Source organism: Podarcis pityusensis (assembly GCF_964106645.2).
Source record: "Podarcis pityusensis genome assembly, chromosome: 2".
Taxonomy (NCBI): Eukaryota; Metazoa; Chordata; class Lepidosauria; order Squamata; family Lacertidae; genus Podarcis; species Podarcis pityusensis.
This window is the reverse complement of record NC_138029.1, coordinates 61,312,884-61,335,019: the sequence shown is the minus strand read 5'-3', so window position 1 is coordinate 61,335,019 and position 22,136 is coordinate 61,312,884. Positions and strand designations below refer to the sequence as shown.

Here is a 22,136-nt window from a genome sequence, read left to right as displayed (position 1 = left end):
TATGCCCCTATTAAATGCCCCATCAATGAGCATGAATTTCAAGGCTTAATTCACAGAATGAAAAGTTACACCACCCAAAGTCAAAAGGACTAACCACCCTAGCTTGAAACAATGGGCAAAATCCAGCACTCCAGAGTGTGTCTTTATTAACAACTGATATTTTCCCCAGCCATTGGCAGCTTTCTGCTTATCATCCAGGGATGTCCCTGATTTAGAGGAGCCATCCCGGTTTCTGATTTGATCCTGGAATGTCCCACTTTTCTTTAGGATGTCCCTATTTTCATTGGAGAAATGTTGGAGCATATGGAGTTACCTGGCCCCTGAGCCATCGGAAGGCAATTCTGTATAGGGAAGGTGTGTGTGTGTGTGTGTGTGTGTGTGTTAAATAAAATAAAAGGTTGTCCATCTTCTTACCCACTCTCCACACACACTGGCTCCTCAGTAGGCCTAGTTTATTTAAGTACATAAGAAGAGCCTGCAGGCCAACCAGATGCCTGTGAGAAACTGGCAACCAGGACCTTCTCAAGAGCCCTCTCCCGTCCCATGGTTTCCAGCGACTGGAAGCATGCTGCCTCCAACAGTGAAGGTAGGAGATAGCCATCATGGCCCGTAGCCCCTGATAGGACTACCCTGCATGAATTTGTCTAATCCTCTGCTTTGTTTCTACCTCTCTTTCTGTCACTATCCCTCTGACCTTAAGTGTTGTTTCCTTATGGTTCTTCCTTCTCCTGCAGTGCAATTTCACTCCCCTCACGTACCTTTGCTCTGCTGAGGCCCTCAGGTAGCTGCCTCCACCTCTGCTGCCTCCATCCGCCCTCAGCAAGAGAGGTTTGCATCCCAGTCACATAAACATGACAGGAGTTTCCCATGCACTTTCACTGGGGCAGAAAAGTAAACAGGATATTCCCAGTGTGCACTTTGTTGTTGTTGTTTTGTAATGGCCTCATGAACATGGGGGTTCCTCCCAGACACCTCAGGTTCCTCAGCGTGTACTTCAGCTCTATTTTATGCCTCTGTTAGCCCTGTGTCAATTTTACCTCTATTTTTGAGGCAAAATTGAGAAACTGAGGAAGAAATGTAAAAGCTTGATGAAAGCATGGAAGTCTTCATCAGATTACATTTACTTCACAGGCTCCAAACAGCTTCTGACTCAATCGAGATCAAATAAATTTAGCTTCTTGACAGGCAGAGTTTCCGTTTTTAGGCCTTGCAAAACCGCTCCTGAATGTGTGGGATCCAATCCAACAGCTGCGCTCTCTCTCTCTCTCTCTCTCTCTCTCTCTCTCTCTCTCTCTCTGCTTATGTCTGTGAAAACACATTTGTGTTCCCTCAATCAAATGTTTCAAGGTTTCTTAGTAGAAATAATCTACTCTGTTTTTAAACCCACTGTTTATGAATGCTCACCCCATTAATAAAATATGACTGCAGACAAATGCACAACTATTTGAGAATAAATTCTGTCAAACTCATTGATGCTTCTGAGTAAGCATGTATAGGCTTGGGATGTACATCAATTTGCTGTGGTGATTATGAAAAATGTCTGTTATCATTACCTGGAGAGAAGCGTGAGAAAGCATAGAGCTTCTATACTTCTTCATCAGTTGTGGGGACTCTGGTGCCCTCCAAGGCTTTTTTTCCCCCAACCGAAACTCAGTTCTGGCACCTCTCAGGTGGGCGCCATTGCCATTATAAGAGAACCAGGGAGGCATTCATGGCAACTTCTGGTCCCTCTTTTTCTAGAATAGCACTGGTGCCCTCCCAGTGTGATTGGAGTCCAATATTCATCAGCCCCAGCTGCCAAGGCCCAATTGTCAAGGGTGATGAAAGCCATAGTCCAACAACCTCTGGAAGGCCACAGGTTCCCTCTGTCTTACAGATTAGTCTTGTATAATATTGTTGCATGCCACCCCAATCTCCAAACTGTGTGAGATTCCAGGAGTTTCAGGCACTTACTCAGGGTTTGGTTTCCTTGGAATGAGGGACAGCGAAGATTGTAGTGTCTTTGTGATATATGGTTCATTTACACATATATACAACCCGAGCCTATGATGGATGGGCTCACAGCATTAACACCCCAGAAAGTGCACAGGCATTTTCACTGTAGTTTATTATGAAACACATTAATTGGTGGATCTCTTATTACAACAAAGTACTATACTAATCTGGACATTTTTTTTCTTAGGTTTAAGCAGCAGGTGGCAGCAAACTTCCACCCATGAATTCAATCAACATGGTTCAACTCTACTTCAATCTACTTCAATCTGATTCTACTTCATCCCTATACCTTTATTACATGTTTATTATTCCCTAAACTTCCACACTGCCAGGGGGTGGGGGCCTTTAGAGACCTTGAAGTTTCCCTTGGCCAGCAGGCCTCAGAGTTTATGTTTCAACATACTGTATTGACCCAGGCACCAAAAAAATAATATCTATCCTTTGAAAATAGAAGAGAGGTAGTCAGCTACTGTCAAAGAGGTTCTGCAACTTCCAGTGCATATCAGAGAAAAGTATGATTTCTGTTAACTTTCATGGCAGTTCTATGCATGACCATGCAGAAGGAAGCCCTGTTGAGTTCAGTGGGGCTTACTCCCATGTAAATGTGACTAGGATGGCAGCCTTAATTATATCATTTTTTTAAATAACAATTTATTAAATTTTCCAAAAGTAACAACAAAAACACCATCAACAAATTTTAAAACCATAATTTTGGTTGACTTCCCTCCCCTCCCCTTCTTGGTTTCAATGCTTAATATTCATTCACGCACGTACTGAAACCTTATACTCTTCATATTTCAATTTTAAACTTATTTCATCTTATTACAAGTGAGTTTTGAAAGTCATAATAATGTAGAAATCTATACACAAAGCTTTAAAGCTATGCATTCAACATTTATCCCTTTTTAAAAAATTCAAATTCCTCTTTCTTTCTTTCTTTTTTGGGTTTCAAGTTAACTAGTTTGTCCTGTGTAATTCAATAGCTTATTTTGCCAGTCTTCTTTATCTTCTTTGGCAGAGGCTTCTTCCATCTGTAGGGGCTGGCTGGTCTTGGCCTGGCGTCCATACTTGAGTACAGGAACAAAGTCTTATGTTCAATAAGTCCAACAAAACCTGTACATCTCAATATTATAACTTCAATTTTTTTAACAACAGTCATTTTCCACAGTCCTTTCCAATCTTTGTATACCGGTATCTTCTCCCAGGCCTTTTTAATGATTTTCAATTGCCACCACATACAATAACCTTTTATTGCCCTCCTTTCCTGCTTCTTCTTTTTCACAATCAAGGCCTCCCAAATCAGCCTTAATGATATAACAGAATTGCCAACTTGTCACAGCTATTAAATCTCCATCTACCAAGTTGGTAGGCTTGGTTTTCCTGCAGACATTATTCCTCCTTGTGTTGCTTTCTTCTTTTCAGTATTTAGATTTCCCTTTATTCCCTTTTCTCGTTATTTTCCTGGTGATGCTGATAATGAATATAATATCATATAATATAGTATGATATCGTAGAATTGTGGAGTTGGAAGGGACCCCAAGTCATAACGTCCAACCCCCTGCAATATGATAATAAACAAATCTGTAGGGCCATCAGAGCTGTGTACAAGATAAAAAAAAAAGCTCAAGCTCTGAAAATAATAAAATCAATTCAGCAAACTCTAAAAACAATAAACTCTAAACAGTAAACTCTAAAAAAATCTTCAGACATAAAATTGATATTCCAGGAAAGCCTTGTTAAACAAAAATTTATTCAGTAGGTGCCTAAACATCATGCTACGTGGCTGTCTGATTTTGGCTGGTAATTGATTCCAGAGAGCTGCAGCTAAAGCACTAAAATCACTAGTACAGGCTAAGTGCATCACAGGAGCATATGGTACTCTCAGCAGCTCCCCACCTGAGGGCTGCTGTTGCCCAGCAGGGATATATTGGTCCCTTGGATATCCTGGTCCCAAGCTGTGTGGGGCTTTAAATACTAAATACAAAACCTTGAGCTGCAGGCAGTGGGATACTGGCAAACAGTGCGGCTCCCTCAGCAGAGGAGTTATATGGTGTCATTGGGGTGCCCCAGTCAACAATTTAGCTGCAGCTTCTAGGGTAAGCCCAACGGAAACCCCACATAGAGCGTGTTGCAGTAATAAATTATTGAGGTTACCAGTGCCAAAATTACCGTGGCCAACTATTTTGGTCCAAGAATGACTGCAGTTGTTTTACCAGCTGATGCTAGTAAAAGGCACTCCTAGCCACCGAGGCCACCTGTGCATCAGATGACAAAGACAGACCCAGGAGCAGCCCCAGACTATATACCTGTTCCTTCAAAGAGAGTGCAAACCCATCTGGAGCAGGTAACTGACTTACCTCCCGGACATAGAGATTAAGCATTACTGTATGCATTCACTGGCCATATAACCCATCTGCCATTATTTGCCAAAGGCCCATCCTGTGAATGCATCAAATCTGTTCTTGCTCCCATGCTGCAATATCTGTCCATGTGCAAAATTGCTTGCAGTAGTTGAATTGTTTTACTTTGCTCCAAGCAATTCCTAGAACATGAAGGCACCCCAAATACGAATGTTCCTACTGCACAAACACAAACAATTCTGCCACTAAGGGTGAACACAGAAAATGTATCTTGAGATCACAGAGATGACTCTGGGTGGAATTCAATGTACCACTAAGTGGGATATATGTCCAGGGAACAAGGTCTGCTTGTGCAATTAGATTTCCCCTCCTCCTTCCCCTGCATGCCCCCTAAATCTGTTCTGGGATTTCCCCCAATTCTCCAGAGCAGATTTAGGCAGCACAGAGGGCAGAGAGGGAGGAAAGTCCTGTTGCATGAGTGGAATCAATCTGTGCAAGCCGCAGCTGAATTCTGCCCTCTGATGCCTATTGGTTTGTACATCAGCAAGTTTTAACTGTTGTATTCTTTAAGCTATCTCATGGGACAGAATTGAGCTGAGCAGTTATCCAAGATTAAAGCAACCCTTGGTGTATAACTTTGTGTGGCTTGCTCTGGCTTTGGAGATGCTAAGCAGAAGATGCTAAGCTATGCAGAGGCCACCCAAGGAACATCTGACCATTAATAGAGCACAGAAAAGTTTTTCTGCCTCTTGTAATTTGCTTGGGGTTCCTGTTGTTTCCTCCCACCCCCACCCACTGACAGAAAAAAACAGGGAAAACTAATGTACATGCGCTTGGCTTTTTTTCTTTGCTATTCTTTTTTAAAAAATCTTTTTTGGCAGGCCACTTTTTTCAAGGGTAGAACTCTCACCAGGAGGTTCCACAAATGAATCCTTCTTTTTCATGGAGTAATGTTGTTTAGATTACCTGACTCCAGGAGTGCTCAAACAATTTGTGCACATAGTCAGTTAGCAGCAGCAAAGTTGGTGTCCTGCTTTCCTTCATGCCTTACCATTCCCCCCCCCCATGAGAATTACAGTGAGTAGGGTTGCCAGCTTCTTCTTTAATAGGCCCTGTTTCTATGTGTTTAACGGCACTCGGGCATAAAGTGAATCCAAACCCCTGAGGATTCACTGAGGGGGTTGCTCCTTGGGCCCCTCATTGATAAATCGGGAGGGGAGAGTGTCCCCATCCACCTTCTCCCTGCTGTTTCCCAGCCATGGTTAGGGTTTGCTCTGCCTGATTAGGATCTTGAGTGTTTGTTTTCTCAGATATAAGGCCAACTGAGTTTCCCAATGGCTTTTTTAAGCCATGGAGTCACAAACTGAATGGTCACAAAGCCCAGATCCCAGGCACCATGCCCTACACCTAAAACAACCCTGGCAGAACCTTGGATGGCCCAAGAGGTTTTGTTGTCTGAAGTGAAGGACAAGATGGTGCCACCACTAGTCCAAGATACAGACACCGACTGGACTGGAAGTAGAATCTCACTTCAGTGTTCATGATGTGAGAGTTCACAGGGTGCAGAGCAGGGGAATGGCTGTGGCTGCTCTCTCCTCCACAACTACCTCCTGAGACAGCTGCCTCACTCTGCCTAATGATAGGACTCCGTAGCCTGTCTAAATAGCAGTCCTATTTCACTGAAGAAGTGCACTTATTCTCTATTCACAGCTTTTATATACTGCTTGATTATAATAAGAAAAAACCTCAAAACAGTTTACAAAAAGAATCAGACAATAAAAATCGTAAGGAAAAAAACAAAACAAAAAACCAGTTAAAAGCAAATGTTCTCTTATTCCCTCTTTGCAATGCTTCTGCCCCTGTGCCTATGCCACAAAGAAGCATTGCTACACCTACTTACCTGTGAGTACACCCCACTGAACAAAATGGTCCTTGCTTCTCAGTAGACATAGAATTATGCCAGTGCCTTTCAGAATGTATTTATCTTTATAGCAGACATGGTGAGCCTTTGGCTTTCTAGATGTTGTTGGGTTCCAACTCCCATCAGCTTGTAGGACCAGTGCTCAGGGATGACAGAAGTTGTAGTCCAACATACTGTATGAAGTGCCACAAGCTCCTCATCCATGAAATAAAATGCAAGGGAACCGTTTCCCCCCTCCAAGATTGAGTAACAAAGGTGACTTTGACAATTGGGTCCCTCCACATAATTTACTTTACTAATAAGCTGGAAGTTGGTTTGGATTGGACTGGGACCATAGTATGGGACGAGGATGGGTTTAATCCTTGCTCTCCTACACCCCTGATCCAAATTATTTTCAATCAACCACAGTTAAACATTACATCTGAACCCTAAACTGTGGTTCATTGCCTTTATAAACTAAGATCTGGCAATGCTTTGTTTCCAGGTTTGGACATAATGCTAAACTGGTTAGTTAAAATAGAAGTGAAAGCTTCTGATCTTGTGGCCATGCTAGAGGAGGGGAGGGGCAGCACACAAGCCTAAGGTTCCTCTAGATAATTTCTGTAATGGTAGAATCATAGAATCATGGAATTTCTGGATGGAATTGCTCTAGATAATTTCTGGAATGGTAGAATCATAGAATCATGGAGTTGGAAGGGAACCAAGGGTCATCTAGTCCAACCCCCTGCAATGCAGGAATCTTACCTAAAGCGTCCATGGCAAATGGCCATCATTATCAGATGTCTTCAGGTGAAGACATCTGAAGGCAGCCCTGTTTAGGGAAGTTTTTAATGTTTGATATTTTTTCATGCTTTCACTATTCTGCTGGAAGCTGCCCAGAGTGGCTGGGGAAACCCAGCCAGATGAGAGGGGTATAAATACAGTGGTACCTCGGTTCAAGAACACTCCGCAAAACTGGAAATAGTGTCTTGGTTTGAGAACTTTACCTTGGTCTAAGAAATGGAATCAGAACGGTGGAAGGGCACTGGCAGCGGGAGGCCTCATTAGGGAAAGTGCACCTCGTTTTAAGAATGGTTTTAGTTTAAGAATGGACTTCCGGAACGGATTAAGTTTGTAAACCAAGGTACCACTGTAATAAAATGATGATGATGATGATGATGCTGATGATGTCTGAATGCAGCCAATGATTAACAGCATATATGAGTAAACCATGGTGAATTTAAGAGCAAGATTTTGGTTTCATTCTTTTACCATGATTTTATAACCAAGTATATAATTTGCTTAGTATAATTCTACATTAAAACCATTTTATAGCATTTTTTTTAGAGTTTTGCACGTTAAAAAAGAAACACTTCTGGCTACATAATATCATTGCTAACTTTGTTTTCATATGTAATCATGAATTTGTTATATCTTGGTTTTAAAGTAATTGGATAAAACATGGCTTAACAAGATTTAATGTGGTTATACAGGGTGGCAGCTGCTTGAGCTTAAATGAAATTAGATTAAGGATAGACAATAATAACATTCCATGGTTCTGGGATTTTCTGTTGAGGAACTACATGCAACAAACCTAAGGGACAGGAATAGAACCTTGAAGACTAAATTTGAAATAATAATTATAAATAAAAAATCAGTAGAAGCGATCTTCTAAAAAATATTCTGTATTTTAATAGAAGCTCATCTGGAAAATAAGTTTAATCAACAATGGGAGAAAATCATCAGCAGGACAATAACAGTGGATACATAGACTCATATTCTTTTTTATGAGTCTGCAGGCATTCCTTTATTAATCTTAAGGGGAAAGAGTTTCAAGTCACATATTGCTAGCTCCAGTTCCAGGAAACAAAAGCAAGTTCCAGCAAGGCAAGGGTCAGAACGAAAAAGAGGATAAGCGCAGTAAGCAAGGTCAGGCAAATCCCAAAGCCCAAAAGGCAAACAAGCAAATTTGGCAACACCTTTGATAGAACTCAGCTACACTTTAAAAACAACAACAATAGACTCCCCTCCCCTCGCCAACTCTGGCACCGAATAAAACCTTACCTCAACCTTTAAATCCTTGTAGCTGAGATGTTCCGCAATTTATCTTCTCTTCACCACTAGCACGCGCCTGTACTTTACTCCAGTTAAAGTCCAATTAGCAGGATATCCTCTACTTCCAGGAATGGATTGGGTGTGTGTGTTGCGACAGTCAGAGTGCTCCATGCACCCAGTGCCTTTGCTTGCCCTTGCATTCTATAGGGAAGTGAGTGCCAGACCACAGGGCACTCTGCAGGTGAGAGCCCGTTTCTCTCCCACCCAGAGAGGAATTCAAAGAATGAGTTTCCCCCATCATTCTTTGCTTATCTCTGTCTGTCTCTCCCTGCAGTGTCAAGGGAGACCTCCATTCCTGGTGCAGGCGGAAACTGGAAGCCACATATAAGGCACTTTTAATCAGCTTTTCATTGTTTTGGAGGTTCCTGCGATTTTGTCTGTTATACTGTTGGGGAGCCTTCCCCTTTGTTAACTGTTATTTTACCCCACAGTAGGTGTTGAGGTTACAATAACTCAAACCTGACTTTATTTAATTCAATATTATATATACAGTTTAGAACTGTCTAAAGATGTTCCTCTGGATCCAGATCATAGAAGCTGGCATTGTCAAGGATGTCACAAGTACAGAAAAAGACCATGGTTGTATGCATAAGATTTCTTCTCTCATCCTACTAATGGATGGCTAGTGCTTTAAACAGGACATCTTGGGCAGTATGCTAATGATTTTTTTGGGTGGAGGGAAGAGGGAAAAGGATGTGTTCGGACCCAGTCAAGAACTAGCTGACCTGCTAGGAAAAAGTATTGAGGACATTTATTGTTTTAGCCTTCCAAATCTCATTAAATAAAGAGATCATGTATATTAGTAATGAGGAAGAGAATTGTGTTGACATAAGGCTGAAATTTATCTCTCAACACAGTTAATTGCTTCTTTGAAATGTTAACTGGAGGGGTTTTATGGAGGATCCCTGCAGCATGAGCCTATAACTTGTGTACATTTACCACTACACCTCCACACACACTGCATCAGCAAAATGTTGGACATTTTTCATCCTAAGACTGCTGCTGGTATTTTCCATTCTCATTGCCAAGCGAATAAATGCTTAAGAGGGGGCGCTCACAAGATGCAGAGCCAAGGTTCATTAACACACGTTAACTGAAATGCTTGCAAAGATGGAAAACTGTAAATAATCCCCTAATGGAGCATTTAGAATTCACTTTATCAACTTTCCCAAACGGAACATACCACCGGATTACTAGTGCTCCAGTTTGAGAAGCAGCTTGTTATTGTTAAGAGCTGGGTGGGTTTGAAACACGACAACTTCTGCTTAATATCTCTGCATTCTCACAGTGTAGAAGCTACAGAATGAGCAAGTCTGGCACTCAAATGCAAGGATGTGGAACTTTGATCTCTTCAAATAGAAAGAGGTATGTCTACGCATCATGGCAAGATTTGCAGAGCTCATTTTTTTACCTAAAGGGGAAAAGTTCTGGTTGGATTCCAGTTCAGATCTTAGACACACAACAAAGAATCACTGTATTTTTCTGTGTATAACATGCATCCATGTATAAGACGACCTCTATTTTTTTGGACCACAACAAAAAAATTGGGAGGGGGGGATTACCAAGAGTTGTTGAGCTTCTTTGATGGGGGTCACCAACGCAAATCATTCTACAATGCAAATCACACACATTGCTGCAGCCAACTATCATTAGAACGCTCTACACAAAAAGCCCACCTGCACACTCGACACAACCACAGCCGATTGCACGCATGCCTAGCCGCTGCCATAAATAGCCTGCCCAATTGCCACAGCCACAGCCAATCGTCAGCAGGCCTTGCCACAGCAACCAATCATGCGTCCAATCGCCACTGACAGTCTCCTACTGGCTGCTGCCACCAATCGCCCATCCCTCCTCTGCTGTCTGTGTATAAGATGACCCGCAATTTTTGCCTATTATTTCTATAGGAAAATTATCATCTTATACTTGGAAAAATATGCTAAGCGCGCGTGCACACACACCCACCCACACACCCACACACCAGTATAATGAATTGGAAAAAAAAATGTTTAAAATAACTTTTGTAAAAACAAACAAACAAACCCAGAAGCCTTTTATTAGGAATTGTAGGTACCGACATTCCAAAGAAACAGAAAATACTTTTCATGTATGTGACAACAGCAATGTGGATGCTACTAGCCCAGAGATGGAAAGAAGACAAAGCCCCTACCAGAGAGGAATGGCAAACCAAGCTGTTGGACTATACCGAAATGACAAAACTGACCGGAAGGCTCAGGAACCAAGAAGACCAAAACTTCAACGAAGAACAGGAGGAGAGAACTGCCTTCTACTGAGCTCATTCACAGGGCCATCTTAAACATATGCAACGCCGGGGTGCAAAGATCCACCTGGCACCCCTAGGTTGCCCAGAGTTGTTGACCTTTTTTTAGGGGGAGACCCCACCAAAGATGTTGGCTTTTTAAAAGGAAATAGTTGTTTACCTTTAGAACCTTTAGAACGGTTGTGGGACACAAGGACTCACAGCGCCAACCAAAAGGGGTGCCAGCGCCCCACGCACAGGGTCGTACGAAGGGGGGGTGCGGGTTCCATGCTGGGGGGGACAAAATGTCGGGCAGCATGCACAGTCGCCGCGCTGTCCACCCGCTGCCTCCCCCCTGCATGGCGGTTAACTGTTTCGGATGCATGTTGCATTCCTCCTTCTTGACATGGAATGCTCTCTATTGGAGTCTCCAGGTCCATAAGAAGGGAGAGCAGGGACCTTGAAGTTCCCAACAGCTGTTAATCAAGCAAGCAAGCACACAGGTCACCTTTGTCACAGGTGTGTCACGCCTATGTCCTGGCCAGGCCTGCACCCAATCTTGTTTCTGTACACTCTTCTTTGTTCTCAGTAACCAAAAACATATTATCAACATATACAAGGAAAAAAGTTGTTCTCCTTCATTTGCAAGGCATCGTACAAAACAAAGTGACATTAATAAAGAAAAGTTCCAGGGTGGCAACAGAACTATCCAGCAATATCAGGTTATAGGAAAACTGGTTAATTGATTGGTTAATTGATTTGGTTAACTGATTTGGCAACTTCCATGCACATGACGTCTGATGCTAATTCCCCCCCAAAGAGTTAAATGAGATTCAGGTGAGGGCCATATGCCTTGTCAATCCCAGCAGGTATATAACAGGAAGACCCGGCCTGCCCAGGCTGATGGCGGGTTTGATGCGCCCCTCTGTGACATTTTTCTGCCAGAAGTCCTACCTAAGTTACTATTTGCCTCCAAAGATGCCATTTGCTTTTCTTTATCAACAGAAAACGGTGCTTATCATGTTATTAAGTTATCATCTATTTATGACTTTACTTCCTATTTGTAATAAAAAGATAATAATATCAGCCTCTTTACATTACAGAGATAATGGGAGGAATTCAACATTGCGTTCTTCTACCTGTTGCATCAACACATGCATTTCAGCTTGCCAAACAGAATGATTTCCTCTCCCTGTGCACTGTTCTGGAGGTTCTCCTGAACCCTCTGAGCCAATTTGAGGGGACATGGGGCACGTGTGTGTGTGTGGAGTCCTTTTGGTGAAGCAGAAGTAATAAAATCATAGAATTGTAGAGTTGGAAGAAACCATGAGGATCATCTAATCCAATCTTCTGCAGCGCAGGAATCTTTTGCCAGAGACTCTGAGATTAAGAATCTCATGCTGTATTGACAGAGCTTTCCCAGCTCTATATCATTGTGCAGGACCTCCACTGATGGGACTCATTAGGTGAATCCTGTCCAATGTATGCCACGGGTAGTTAATGTGGTGCCCCCCAGAAGTTGTTAACTCCCATTATCCCTGATCATTGGTCATGCTAGCTAGAGCTGATGTGAGTTGCTGTCCACGACATTTGGAGGACACCACCTTGGTTATTCCTGATGTAGATGACACATACTTGCTTAGTTAGGAAAAGTGCTGTATAGACACTAACAGCGTACACAATCGAGTGTGGGTAGTTTGACCAGAGTGCCGCTGAAATAAGCTTTCAATACATGGCAAAGCTTCCATATTAGCAATAAATGATACCTAACAACGATGGACATGCCAATTTGGCATCAAGGAGCCCACCTCACACAGAATCACATGGGCTGTCAGTAACAGCCGGCAGTGACTCTCTCAGAGCAGTCCTCCATGAACCAATGGTTTGGAGGTTTGCACATAGCTTTGGCTACAGCAGCAGCAGCAGCTAAGCTGTGCCTCTCCAGATGCTGCTGGGCTGAAACTCGCAGCATTTCTGACTGTTGGATTGCAAGCTGGGGCTGGTGGGAGCTGGTGTCTGACAACACCTGGAGGGCCACAGGTTACCTTCACTGGGCTTCACTGGGGTACACACTTGTATTTCAGTTTTTGTGAGGGGAATGACCACATTGTGACCAGATTGGTAGCTCAGTGTGAAAGAACAAGGCAGTAGGAAACAGGAGGCATAGGCTTGTGTTGTTGGCTCAGCGTTAGTCTTGCCCTTCTTACCTCTGCTTCAGGTGGGATGTCTAGCTTTATTATTATTTTTTAAGTACCACATGAATAGTCATGCACTTACTTGTTCAATCATCACTGTATCACTTCAAAAAGGCTCTTTAAAAACCTTTGAATTTCTCAGCAACAGCGTTGAGATCTATCTTGTTAGCACTATTCACAGCTGGTAGAACTGTGGTAACCTTGTGGAACTGTTTTTTGTTTGTTCTTTGTTTGTTTACCAGAGACTGATTCTTGAGATGAATAGATATATTTGGGTTGAATCTGTTTGAAACATGTGCAGTCTGTTTTACTTCCTCTGTATGTAATGGTCCATATGTAGGTATGAGTTCTGCAAGGACAGCTGGCCTGAAAATACACTGACAGATGGCCTTTTAAATAACTTTCACATTCCAAAGGCAAAGTGCATAACCCAATTTAACTAGTGATCAGAATAATAAGAGGAGGAGGAGGATGCAAGACACTGTGATAGCCTTGGTTGAACAACAATGTACATCCAAGTCTGAAACTGGCGGAGCTGAACCCTGCCCCACCAATGTTCCCTCTCCCAAATAGCCTTTGAAAGCTGCTCTTTTTTGTCACAGAGCTCCTCTGGGAGAAAACAGATTTAAAAGTCAGGTTTTGCAGGGGATGGGGGTAAGTAGGTAAAAGAAGGGTTTGGCTGCTTTCTACAAATCTGACAGTGACCCTATCCTAACATGGGGCTGCCAAAATATCATATAATTTGGTGCTACATTTTATTCTGGTGGAAGTGAAATGTTTGATTGACTATTACTTTTCAGTTAGTTCAGCTATGTTACAGGGAAATGGCATCTTGTACAATTGTCTCATTCTAATCAAAGAGCTGTTGCATTCCCCCTGCCCTGAAAAACCAGTATAACAGCAAATGTCTTTCTTGCAAGAAGCTTCTATCTAGTGTGTGTGTGTGTATTTAAACCTCCTTTTTCAAAGTACCCTGAGCACAATTTGTACAATTTCATCTCAGAGGGAAAATAACGTTTTTCTTCCTTTTACTATTGCTACTAAAAAGGAACAAAATGACCCTGTTGCTAAACAGTAGATAAGATATGAGCCTATGGAATTGTGGAACGTGCAAATAATGGGAGTTACTTTGCGAATGACATTCTTTGTCACAGACACTAAATCTGGATTCCCTGGTTACTCCATAAAATGCCTCTGAACAAAGCCAACCAGCTTTTGAGAAAATAGACATTCAGTTTGGAGATTGCATGAGAGATCTGAAAAATTGAGTAGGCATGCTGGTTCTTCTGTTTAAAGAGGAAAGTTTCCAGCATATCTCTGCTACCTGGTGTTTTAATTGCCTGCGTGTATCAACCATCTGGTATTAAGAATGACTTTCTAACGTGAATAATTAAGCAAATATCATCTGAATGCCGAATAGCCCGTACACCCACATTGCAATCAATGGTTGTATCAAAGTCCACACTGTCTAGCTGCCTTGACCAAGGCAAGTCAATTGATTATATGGCCTGCTGTTCACATGGAAGCAATGTAGTTAACATGATGGACCGCAAGAAACTGTGCAGCCTAGAAAGTGCATTCTGCTGTGAGAAATGCAACACAATCCCGTACATGTTTACTCTCTGAAGTAATTCCCACCCAGATAACTGGATTTACAGCAAATGTGCAAGGTCCTGTAGCTGGCCCTTACAGCTGAAACACATCAGAGTAATTATGAGGTCAATTTTTATTTGGCTAAGACTATGTTTTGAATATGCAGTGGGTTGTCTTAAATGGAAGAACATGTGATTTCTAAAACTTTCCAGCACAGCCAAAGTTATACCTAACTCAGCTCCAAAGGAATAGATATCCAGTCAGCTGTATAATTTGAAGTATCGGCATGTTTCAGTATTTCTGACACCTACAGTCTAGATCAACCAGTACTCAGATTATAGTGGAACAAGTAGGGGGCCCTTAGTGAAATGCAGAAAAACCATCCCTTTGTTTACCTCAGTTTTAACCAAATCATGGTGCTTAGTCCTTCCAGAATATTCTTTAAAAACAACAACCCATCATTCAAAGAAATCTGTTGCCGTTCAGCATATGTGAATTTAGTCAATGTTACAATTCCCTGGATATTTTAAAACCTTTCTGAAACTTGAGGTGCTGTCTTCCCTGCCCCAAGCTTTAGCAGCAGAGACTAAATTTAATAATGCTGTACTCCCAAGACTTCCTGTCTTTTAAATAATTTCATGGTAATATTTTGCAGCTTTATGGCAACGACTATCTAATTATTTCTGCAATAAAATTACAGGCTGTGCTCCAGTAAATCTAGATTATTGAACATAAAAAAGGCAGTGCCCAAATAGATGCTTAAAATCTGCCTGGCGTACATTGCATTTCTAGCAGTTAAAGTTCTGCTGTTGGGTACATCCAACTTTGTATGGAGTTGTTAAATACCATTGGTACAGGATTTTCTAAAGTTTTATCACTAAACTATCTATCACCCTGTGATGACTTAGTGATAGAACTTACAGTTTGACTACATAAGTCTCAAGTTCACTTTCTAGCTAAAGGATATCAGAGTGGCTTGGGCAGCCCAGTCAGATGGACAGGGTAACAATAAAAACTATTATTATTATTATAGAAGGTGGAGAAACAGTTCAGTCCAAGATTGTGGAGAGTTGCTGCCTTTGGAGTTAGCTGGGACACTTGACCAGTCTTCCCCAACCTGATGCCGTCCACATGTTTTTGAATGCAACTCCTGTCTGCCTAAGCTAGCACAAATGTGCTGTCAGAGGATGATGGGAGTTTTAGGCCAGGGCAGCAGGTTGGGTGCTAGGCAGCTGGTATAGTGTAATTTTGTGTGCTCATGGGAAATATTTAAGGACATAGCCAGAAAGAGACAGATGAATTATGTATGAATTAGGTATCTGAAGAAGTGTGCATTCACATGAAAGCTTATACCAAGAACAAACTTATTTGGTCTCTAAGGTGCTACTGGACATTTATATATATATATATTTATATATTTTGACTGTGTCAGACCAACATGGCTACCTACCTAAATCTATGAATTAATGGTTTGATAATAAGGGTTTGAAAATGTTTCACAGAAAACATAAAGCTGCAACACCAAGCAGAAAGCTGTAGGTTTGCTTGGGAACAACTGAAGACGTGTTTCAAAGGTTTGTCTTTCAGAAAAAAAGTGTAGCTTGGAACAAAGACACAATTTCATTAATAACCTCTTTTAAAGGAGAGAGGGGTGGAGGAAAAGTAATAAGAAGATTAAAAACAGACACACCAAGGGATTGCAGGTCTGTGGACGTGACACTGAATTTACTCAGTGGAGAGGTGCTGATGTTCATATCTGCTCAGCAGATCAAATCTCTGGTCTGAAAGCACACCCCACTAATTCCAGATATGTAGCAGGGCAGACTGGGGTTTCTGTGTAGCATTTTGTATAGACTTGGCTGCATTTCCTTTCTAACTGTTCCTCCATTACAGTACTATGATGGTACGTTCAGATTTGGGCACTTCCTGGTTTTTGAAGGGAAGGGGCTCACACAAGGTGGTATCAGTGAGCCTACCTCCTTCTTCCCACAGTCACTGTTGCCCATCCACTTGCCCTCTGTTTCTGGATGCAATCTGCAGAACCTTCCAGAGGGAGCGTGCAACAGGACTGGTGTTGGCTGTTCAGTCTCCTGACGCTTATCATTGCAGAAGGGCCAGGTGAACAGGCAGTGCCACAAGGAGGCTGGGAGGCTATGGGGCTCAGCAGTGGGCGTGGGCCTCAGCAGGTGGCTCAGCATGCCAGTCCTGCTTGCATCCTGCCCCTCCTCAAAGATGCCAAGGAGGTACATGAAGTAATTATCTCACTTTATCCTTTCAACAGCACCTCTATAGGATAGGATAGGATAGGATAGGATAGGATAGGATAGGATAGGATAGGATAGGATACTGTCCCCACCACAAGCAGTTTGTATCTGGGATACTTACCCACTCCACCCTTCCCTTCCCTTCACTCCACCGCACACCACATCACCTCAGAGTGCTTCTCCATATTCTGTAGCCTTCAGAACATTGTGTATAAGATAAGCTGAATGTCGTTTTGTATTTCATTATTTGTTTTACAGTTTTCTGTTCATTCATGCTAAAATGGGGGCAGAGGGAAGCAAATGGAGACCTTATGACAATGGGACTTGTTGCTAGGTCTGTGGTTCTTCACATCCCATTGATTTCAGTGGGATTTAAGCAATCTGCTTTGCTGCCCTCCCACTCTGCCTGCACGGCCACAATGTGTCCTACTTAACCTCCTGGGAGAAAAGAAATAACTTGTAAATATAACTGAAGGCTTTTCTTTTCTTTTTCTTTTTCTTTTTGGAATACGTAGTAGGAGTGCAACAGGGAAGCTAGGAGCTGTAATGAAAGAAGCTGCTCCAGGGGCTCAAATGTTCAAGCTTTATTAAGAAGCAATCTGTCCACTGCTGCAGTTCTTCTTTTCTTCTTCTTCTTCTTTTTTAAAGCAGCCTTTTCTTCAAAAATAATAATGTGAGTTCCTGGGCTCCCAAAGGAAAATAATATTTGATTCAGAACAGCCTTTATTATGAAATACCGAGGGAAAGCATTCCATTGACCAGTCACAGCTGTTTACATAAGAGCTCTGTTATTTCACTGTATGGTACATTAAAATGTATAATTCATACATGCTCATTTTTTATACTGCTTGAAAACGCTTTGTTTGTTTGTTTTAGCACCAAAGTTGGAGCCTCAAAGTCCAAACATTTGTATGGTCAGCATACGACTTTCACATTTATTAGTTTGTGAATTTTGCCTTTTCTATACCTTGTATTTCCGTTTGAGTTGTCGTTGTTCTTTTTGTAAAATCATCTTGGAAATATAACTGAAGGCCAATATAAAAATAACAACTCTTTATTATTATAATACTTAGAATAATCAAACAAATGATTCTTCTGTTAAATTTGCTTTGCATCTTGCTAGGTAGGTATAATGTTACCTGCAGGCACCAGTCCATTAAGCCTCAACATTATCACAGGACCTCATTTGCCCCAGATTCTCCCACCATCAATATGTGCAATGGTAGTCTTCTGGAATCCTTTGGTGCGTAATGCTCTAAATTAAGTTAAGCACTTGCAGGATATCTGGGATTTCTGAGCAGTTCAACAGTCAAACAGACTCCCTCAGAAGGTTGTGGACTCTTCTTCATTGCAGGTTTTTAAGCAGAGGTTGCATGGCCATCTGTCATGGGTGCTTTAGCTGAGATTCCTGCATTGTAGGGGGTTGGACTAGATGACCCTCGGGTCCCTTCCAACTCTACAACTCTATGATTCTGTGATTTGTTCAGGATATCAGCTCCTATTTCACAGCCTGATTGAATTATCATTACAGTATTTGAAATACAAAATTGTGTAAGGTTTATGGGACTGAATATGTATATACATATGTTCAGTATATGAGGATGTCTAGATACTCAGGCCAGGTTCAAAATAATAACGCACTGAGTTCTTGCAGCCTGAGGGGGGTTAGGTTATGTTCCTGGGAGAGCAGATCACTCTCACCCTGTATAATACATGTTTTGCAACATAGCACCCTATCTCCTGTTTAAATAAAAAGTACAGAAAATCCCACTGGGTACGGTAAGTGGCACTATGTGCAAAGCCATTAGGCTGTATTAAAGATACAGTACTCTTCTGACTAGATAAATTTAATAAAGTCTGAGAAGTGGACCTACAAATGTTTGTTGGAACAAATGTTAGTTTTTATGGTGTCTCAAGTAGTCCCGTTGTCACTTTTGCTACTACAGACTATCATCCCCACCTTGCCCACCCCCTCCTGGTATTCAAGACATTAAACCACTTCCTTCTTGCTTCACCCACCATCCCTAATTACATAAATGGCTGGTTTATATATCAGTTGCATAATCCATAATCCCTCATTTAATAATTTTTTGTCTTTATTTTTGAGTCATTCTGTTATGTTCACAGCTGGATTCCCTGTGAGGGAACTGAACCAAAAGATAAGGAGAAACCAGCACTCATAGATGGTGCTGTCAATATACTATGCAATGACTGACACATCGCAGTGAAAGTCAGGCATGTTGAGGCAGACTTCTGAGGAAAAATTGGATTTGTAGCTGTAAAGCCTACTGAGAGAAAAAAATTAGTAGGCACAAGTTGTGTCAGCCTAAGTTTGGAATGGTACAGGAAAAGGAAACTGAGGTCACTCAACTGTGTGATATTCTGAATGTCTGATAACCCAAGGACAAACTATTGTGTCAAATCTTATTAAAAAATATTTTGGAGCATCAGATTAAATTTTCAAGAATACAGAACTGTTGTGTGTGTGCCTCTTACCTTTCAAGAAATTGAATTAGCAGCTGCAGTATGAATGCCTTATATGTCCCCACAACCCAAAAATCAAATTAACTGCTGCTGTCCAAAAAGCACAATACTAGTTCAGGAGGCTAAATAAATGCTCAGTTGAAAAAAAAATCTGATTTTCAGGTTATAAAAGCACAAAGATTGCTTTGTTGACCCTTAATTTCTCACTCTCATTTCTGTGGTAAACCAAAGTTTATATCCCTTTTAAAAGTATCCCTTGAGTACCAGTATTGTACTTAGAACACATAAAGGGACATGGGTGGCGCTGTGGTCTAAACCACTGAGTCTCTTGGGTGTATGTGTATCTGTTACAAAACCTGTGCGCTAGTATTTAAAATGGCACAAGATTCTTTGCAGTTTGTGGCTGTTATGTACTGAGTTGAATAGGATCCAAACTGTAGCAGTCTGATTGGTCCTAGAACAATAGGATCCAAAAGGCAGCAGTCTGATTGGTCCTAGAACAATAGGATTCAGAATGCAGCAGTCTGATTGGTCCTAGAACAATGCAGCAGTATGATTGGTTGGCAGGAACCACCCAATCCTGCTCCAGATAGAAGTGAATCCACAACCTGATTGGCTTACAGTAGAATTCCAGAATTAGCCAATCATGTGCAGCCCATTGTGTAAATAATGTATATAAAGCAGATACTGTGAGGGGACATTTATTCATTCCTCCTCACCACTATGAGCTGAATAAAGAGCATGAAATCACTTTGCGACTCTGAGTATATTTCACTGGCGACGAGGATGGGATCCCGCTGAGCTGACTGCCACACACAGCACCGCAGCACCGCCAACTGCCGCACCGCTGCCTCGCACCGTGTATCCAGGCTTCAGCTCCGGGGCACAAGGAACTCAGAATGGCAGCCAACAGCAGCTTCTCGCCATTCAACCCAGCATCTGGAGACTGGGAAGCGTACGCCTCCCGTTTCACCTTCCTCCTAGAAGCCAAAGGGGTCACCGACGAAGAAGACGCCAAGAAGAGGGCGATATTCTTCAGCGTCTGCGGAGAGGAGACGTTTGAAATCGCCCGGGCTCTCCTTGCGCCTGAAGACGTCGCTACTGTTCCATACAAAACAATAATGGAACAGCTGAAGGGGCACTTTTCGCCGCAGCCCTCAGTGGTGGCTCGTCGAAATGCCTTCTACGCAAAGCGGCAAGCCCCTGGGGAAACCATAACTGGGTTTGTGACCTCTCTCCGCCAAGCCGCCCGGTTCTGCAACTTCTCAGAGCTGGAGAACATGCTTCGTGACCGCCTCGTCGGTGGCCTGAAGGATGAGAAGCTGCAACGGCGCCTCTACGCTAAGAAGGACCTAACGTTCCAGGTCGCTCTGGAGGAGGCCCTGGCAACAGAAGCTGCCGAGAGGTCGACCCAAGAGGCACGGCCGAGCCTGCCATCCCAACCGAGGGTCCACCATGAAGACCTCACCGACGACTCAGGATCCGACAGGGAGGAGGTGCACCGAGTACAGCAGCGCACTCAAGCAGCGCACAGACCACAGCTGCCTCGACGAGAAGGAGGGAACTGCGCAAGCTGCGGGGAGAGTCACGAGAGGAGGACCTGCCGTTTCCGCAACGCAGAGTGCAGGCAGTGCAGAAAATCGGGACACATCGCCCGGGTGTGTCGGGCTCGGCCCACCCGACACCAGGCATCAGATGACCAATCCAAGAGCCCCAGGTCCCGGGGCCCAACGCACCAAGGCAACTCGACGGAGCTCACGGACTTCCAGGTATACCAGTTGCCCCACCCCAACGTAGAGAAAATTTATGTAGAGGTACAGATAGAGGGGGCCCCATGCCGCATGGAGCTTGACACGGGTTCAACTCTATCCATAATCTCGGCAAGGACCTTAAGGAAACTGTGTCCCACTGGGGGTCCCAAACTCAGGCCGGCCCCATTCACCCTCCGGGACTTCCAGAAACGTAAGGTCCCCACAATGGGGGTGGGGACCTTCAGGGTGCAATACCGAGGGCGGACGCGGCAACTGGACTTGCTTGTGGTCAAGGGCCCCTACATTAGCTTACTGGGATTGGCATGGTTTGGACCACTGGGGCTAGCTGTCACCGGGGTGAACCACACTAGCTTACAAGTGGACGTGGACGCCATATGCAAGGAATTTCCAGGGGTTTTCGATGGGAAATTGGGACAGTATACGGGCCCCCCCATTGCGCTACAGCTTGACCCCGCAGTACGACCGGTCAGGCTCAAGGCCCGCCGGGTCCCGTTCGCCTTGAAACCCCGTATAGACGAGGAATTGGACCGACTCGTAGAGCAAGGAGTGCTGGAGCCGGTGCCTAATGCTCCCTGGGAAACCCCAATCGTCACACCCGTCAAGCCTAATGGTTCGGTCCGCATCTGCGCAGACTACAAATGTACCATAAACAAGGCCCTCACGGCCCACGCATACCCAGTGCCAGTGGTCAGCCATGTCCTTGCCACCCTGGCTGGGTCGAAAATTTTTGGCAAGCTGGACTTGGCCCAAGCATATCAACAGCTGCCAGTAGATGAGGCCACAGCAGAGGCACAGACGATTGTGACGCACAGAGGAGCGTTCAGGGTAAAGCGGCTGCAATTCGGTGTCAGCGTGGCACCAGGCATATTCCAGAATATAATGGACTCTCTCCTTAAAGGGATTCCTGGCGTCACCCCCTTCTTCGATGATGTGTTGATTGCCGGCCCCACACCAGAGGAGTTTGAGGACCGCCTCCGCACCGTTCTGCACCGTTTCCAGACGGCGGGTCTCAAGGTGAAGCGGGAAAAATGTCTACTAGGAGTGCCTCAGGTGGACTTTCTGGGATTTATGGTGGACGCAGAAGGGGTCCACCCGACTGGGGACAAGGTACGGGCCATTTGTGATGCCCCAGCGCCCAAGAGCAAGACTGAACTTCAGGCCTTCTTGGGACTATTGAACTTTTACCATTCCTTCCTTC

At 43.4% G+C, this 22,136-nt stretch overlaps 1 protein-coding gene and 1 long non-coding RNA gene across 11 annotated transcripts in view; one reads left to right on the top strand and one right to left on the bottom strand.

Moving 5' to 3' along the window:
- Positions 1-1,613, bottom strand: part of MYOT (myotilin) — a 53,373-nt gene extending 51,760 nt beyond the window's left edge. For 4 of the 10 annotated variants that reach the window (XM_080996281.1, XM_080996292.1, XM_080996301.1 and 1 more), the window contains exon 1: positions 1,554-1,613. In XM_080996281.1, coding sequence (XP_080852407.1) covers positions 1,554-1,598 — 45 coding nt within the window. In that variant the 5' untranslated portion in view covers positions 1,599-1,613. Of the gene's footprint in view, positions 1-694; positions 908-1,553 lie in introns of those variants that run through there. The other 6 variants (XM_080996298.1, XM_080996299.1, XM_080996304.1 and 3 more) reach the window with 6 other exon arrangements.
- LOC308471988 lies at positions 421-19,570 on the top strand. Its single transcript, XR_013983231.1, has 2 exons — positions 421-586; positions 18,810-19,570. It is a non-coding gene; the product is annotated as an uncharacterized lncRNA (long non-coding RNA).
- Positions 19,571-22,136: the final 2,566 nt, after the last annotated feature.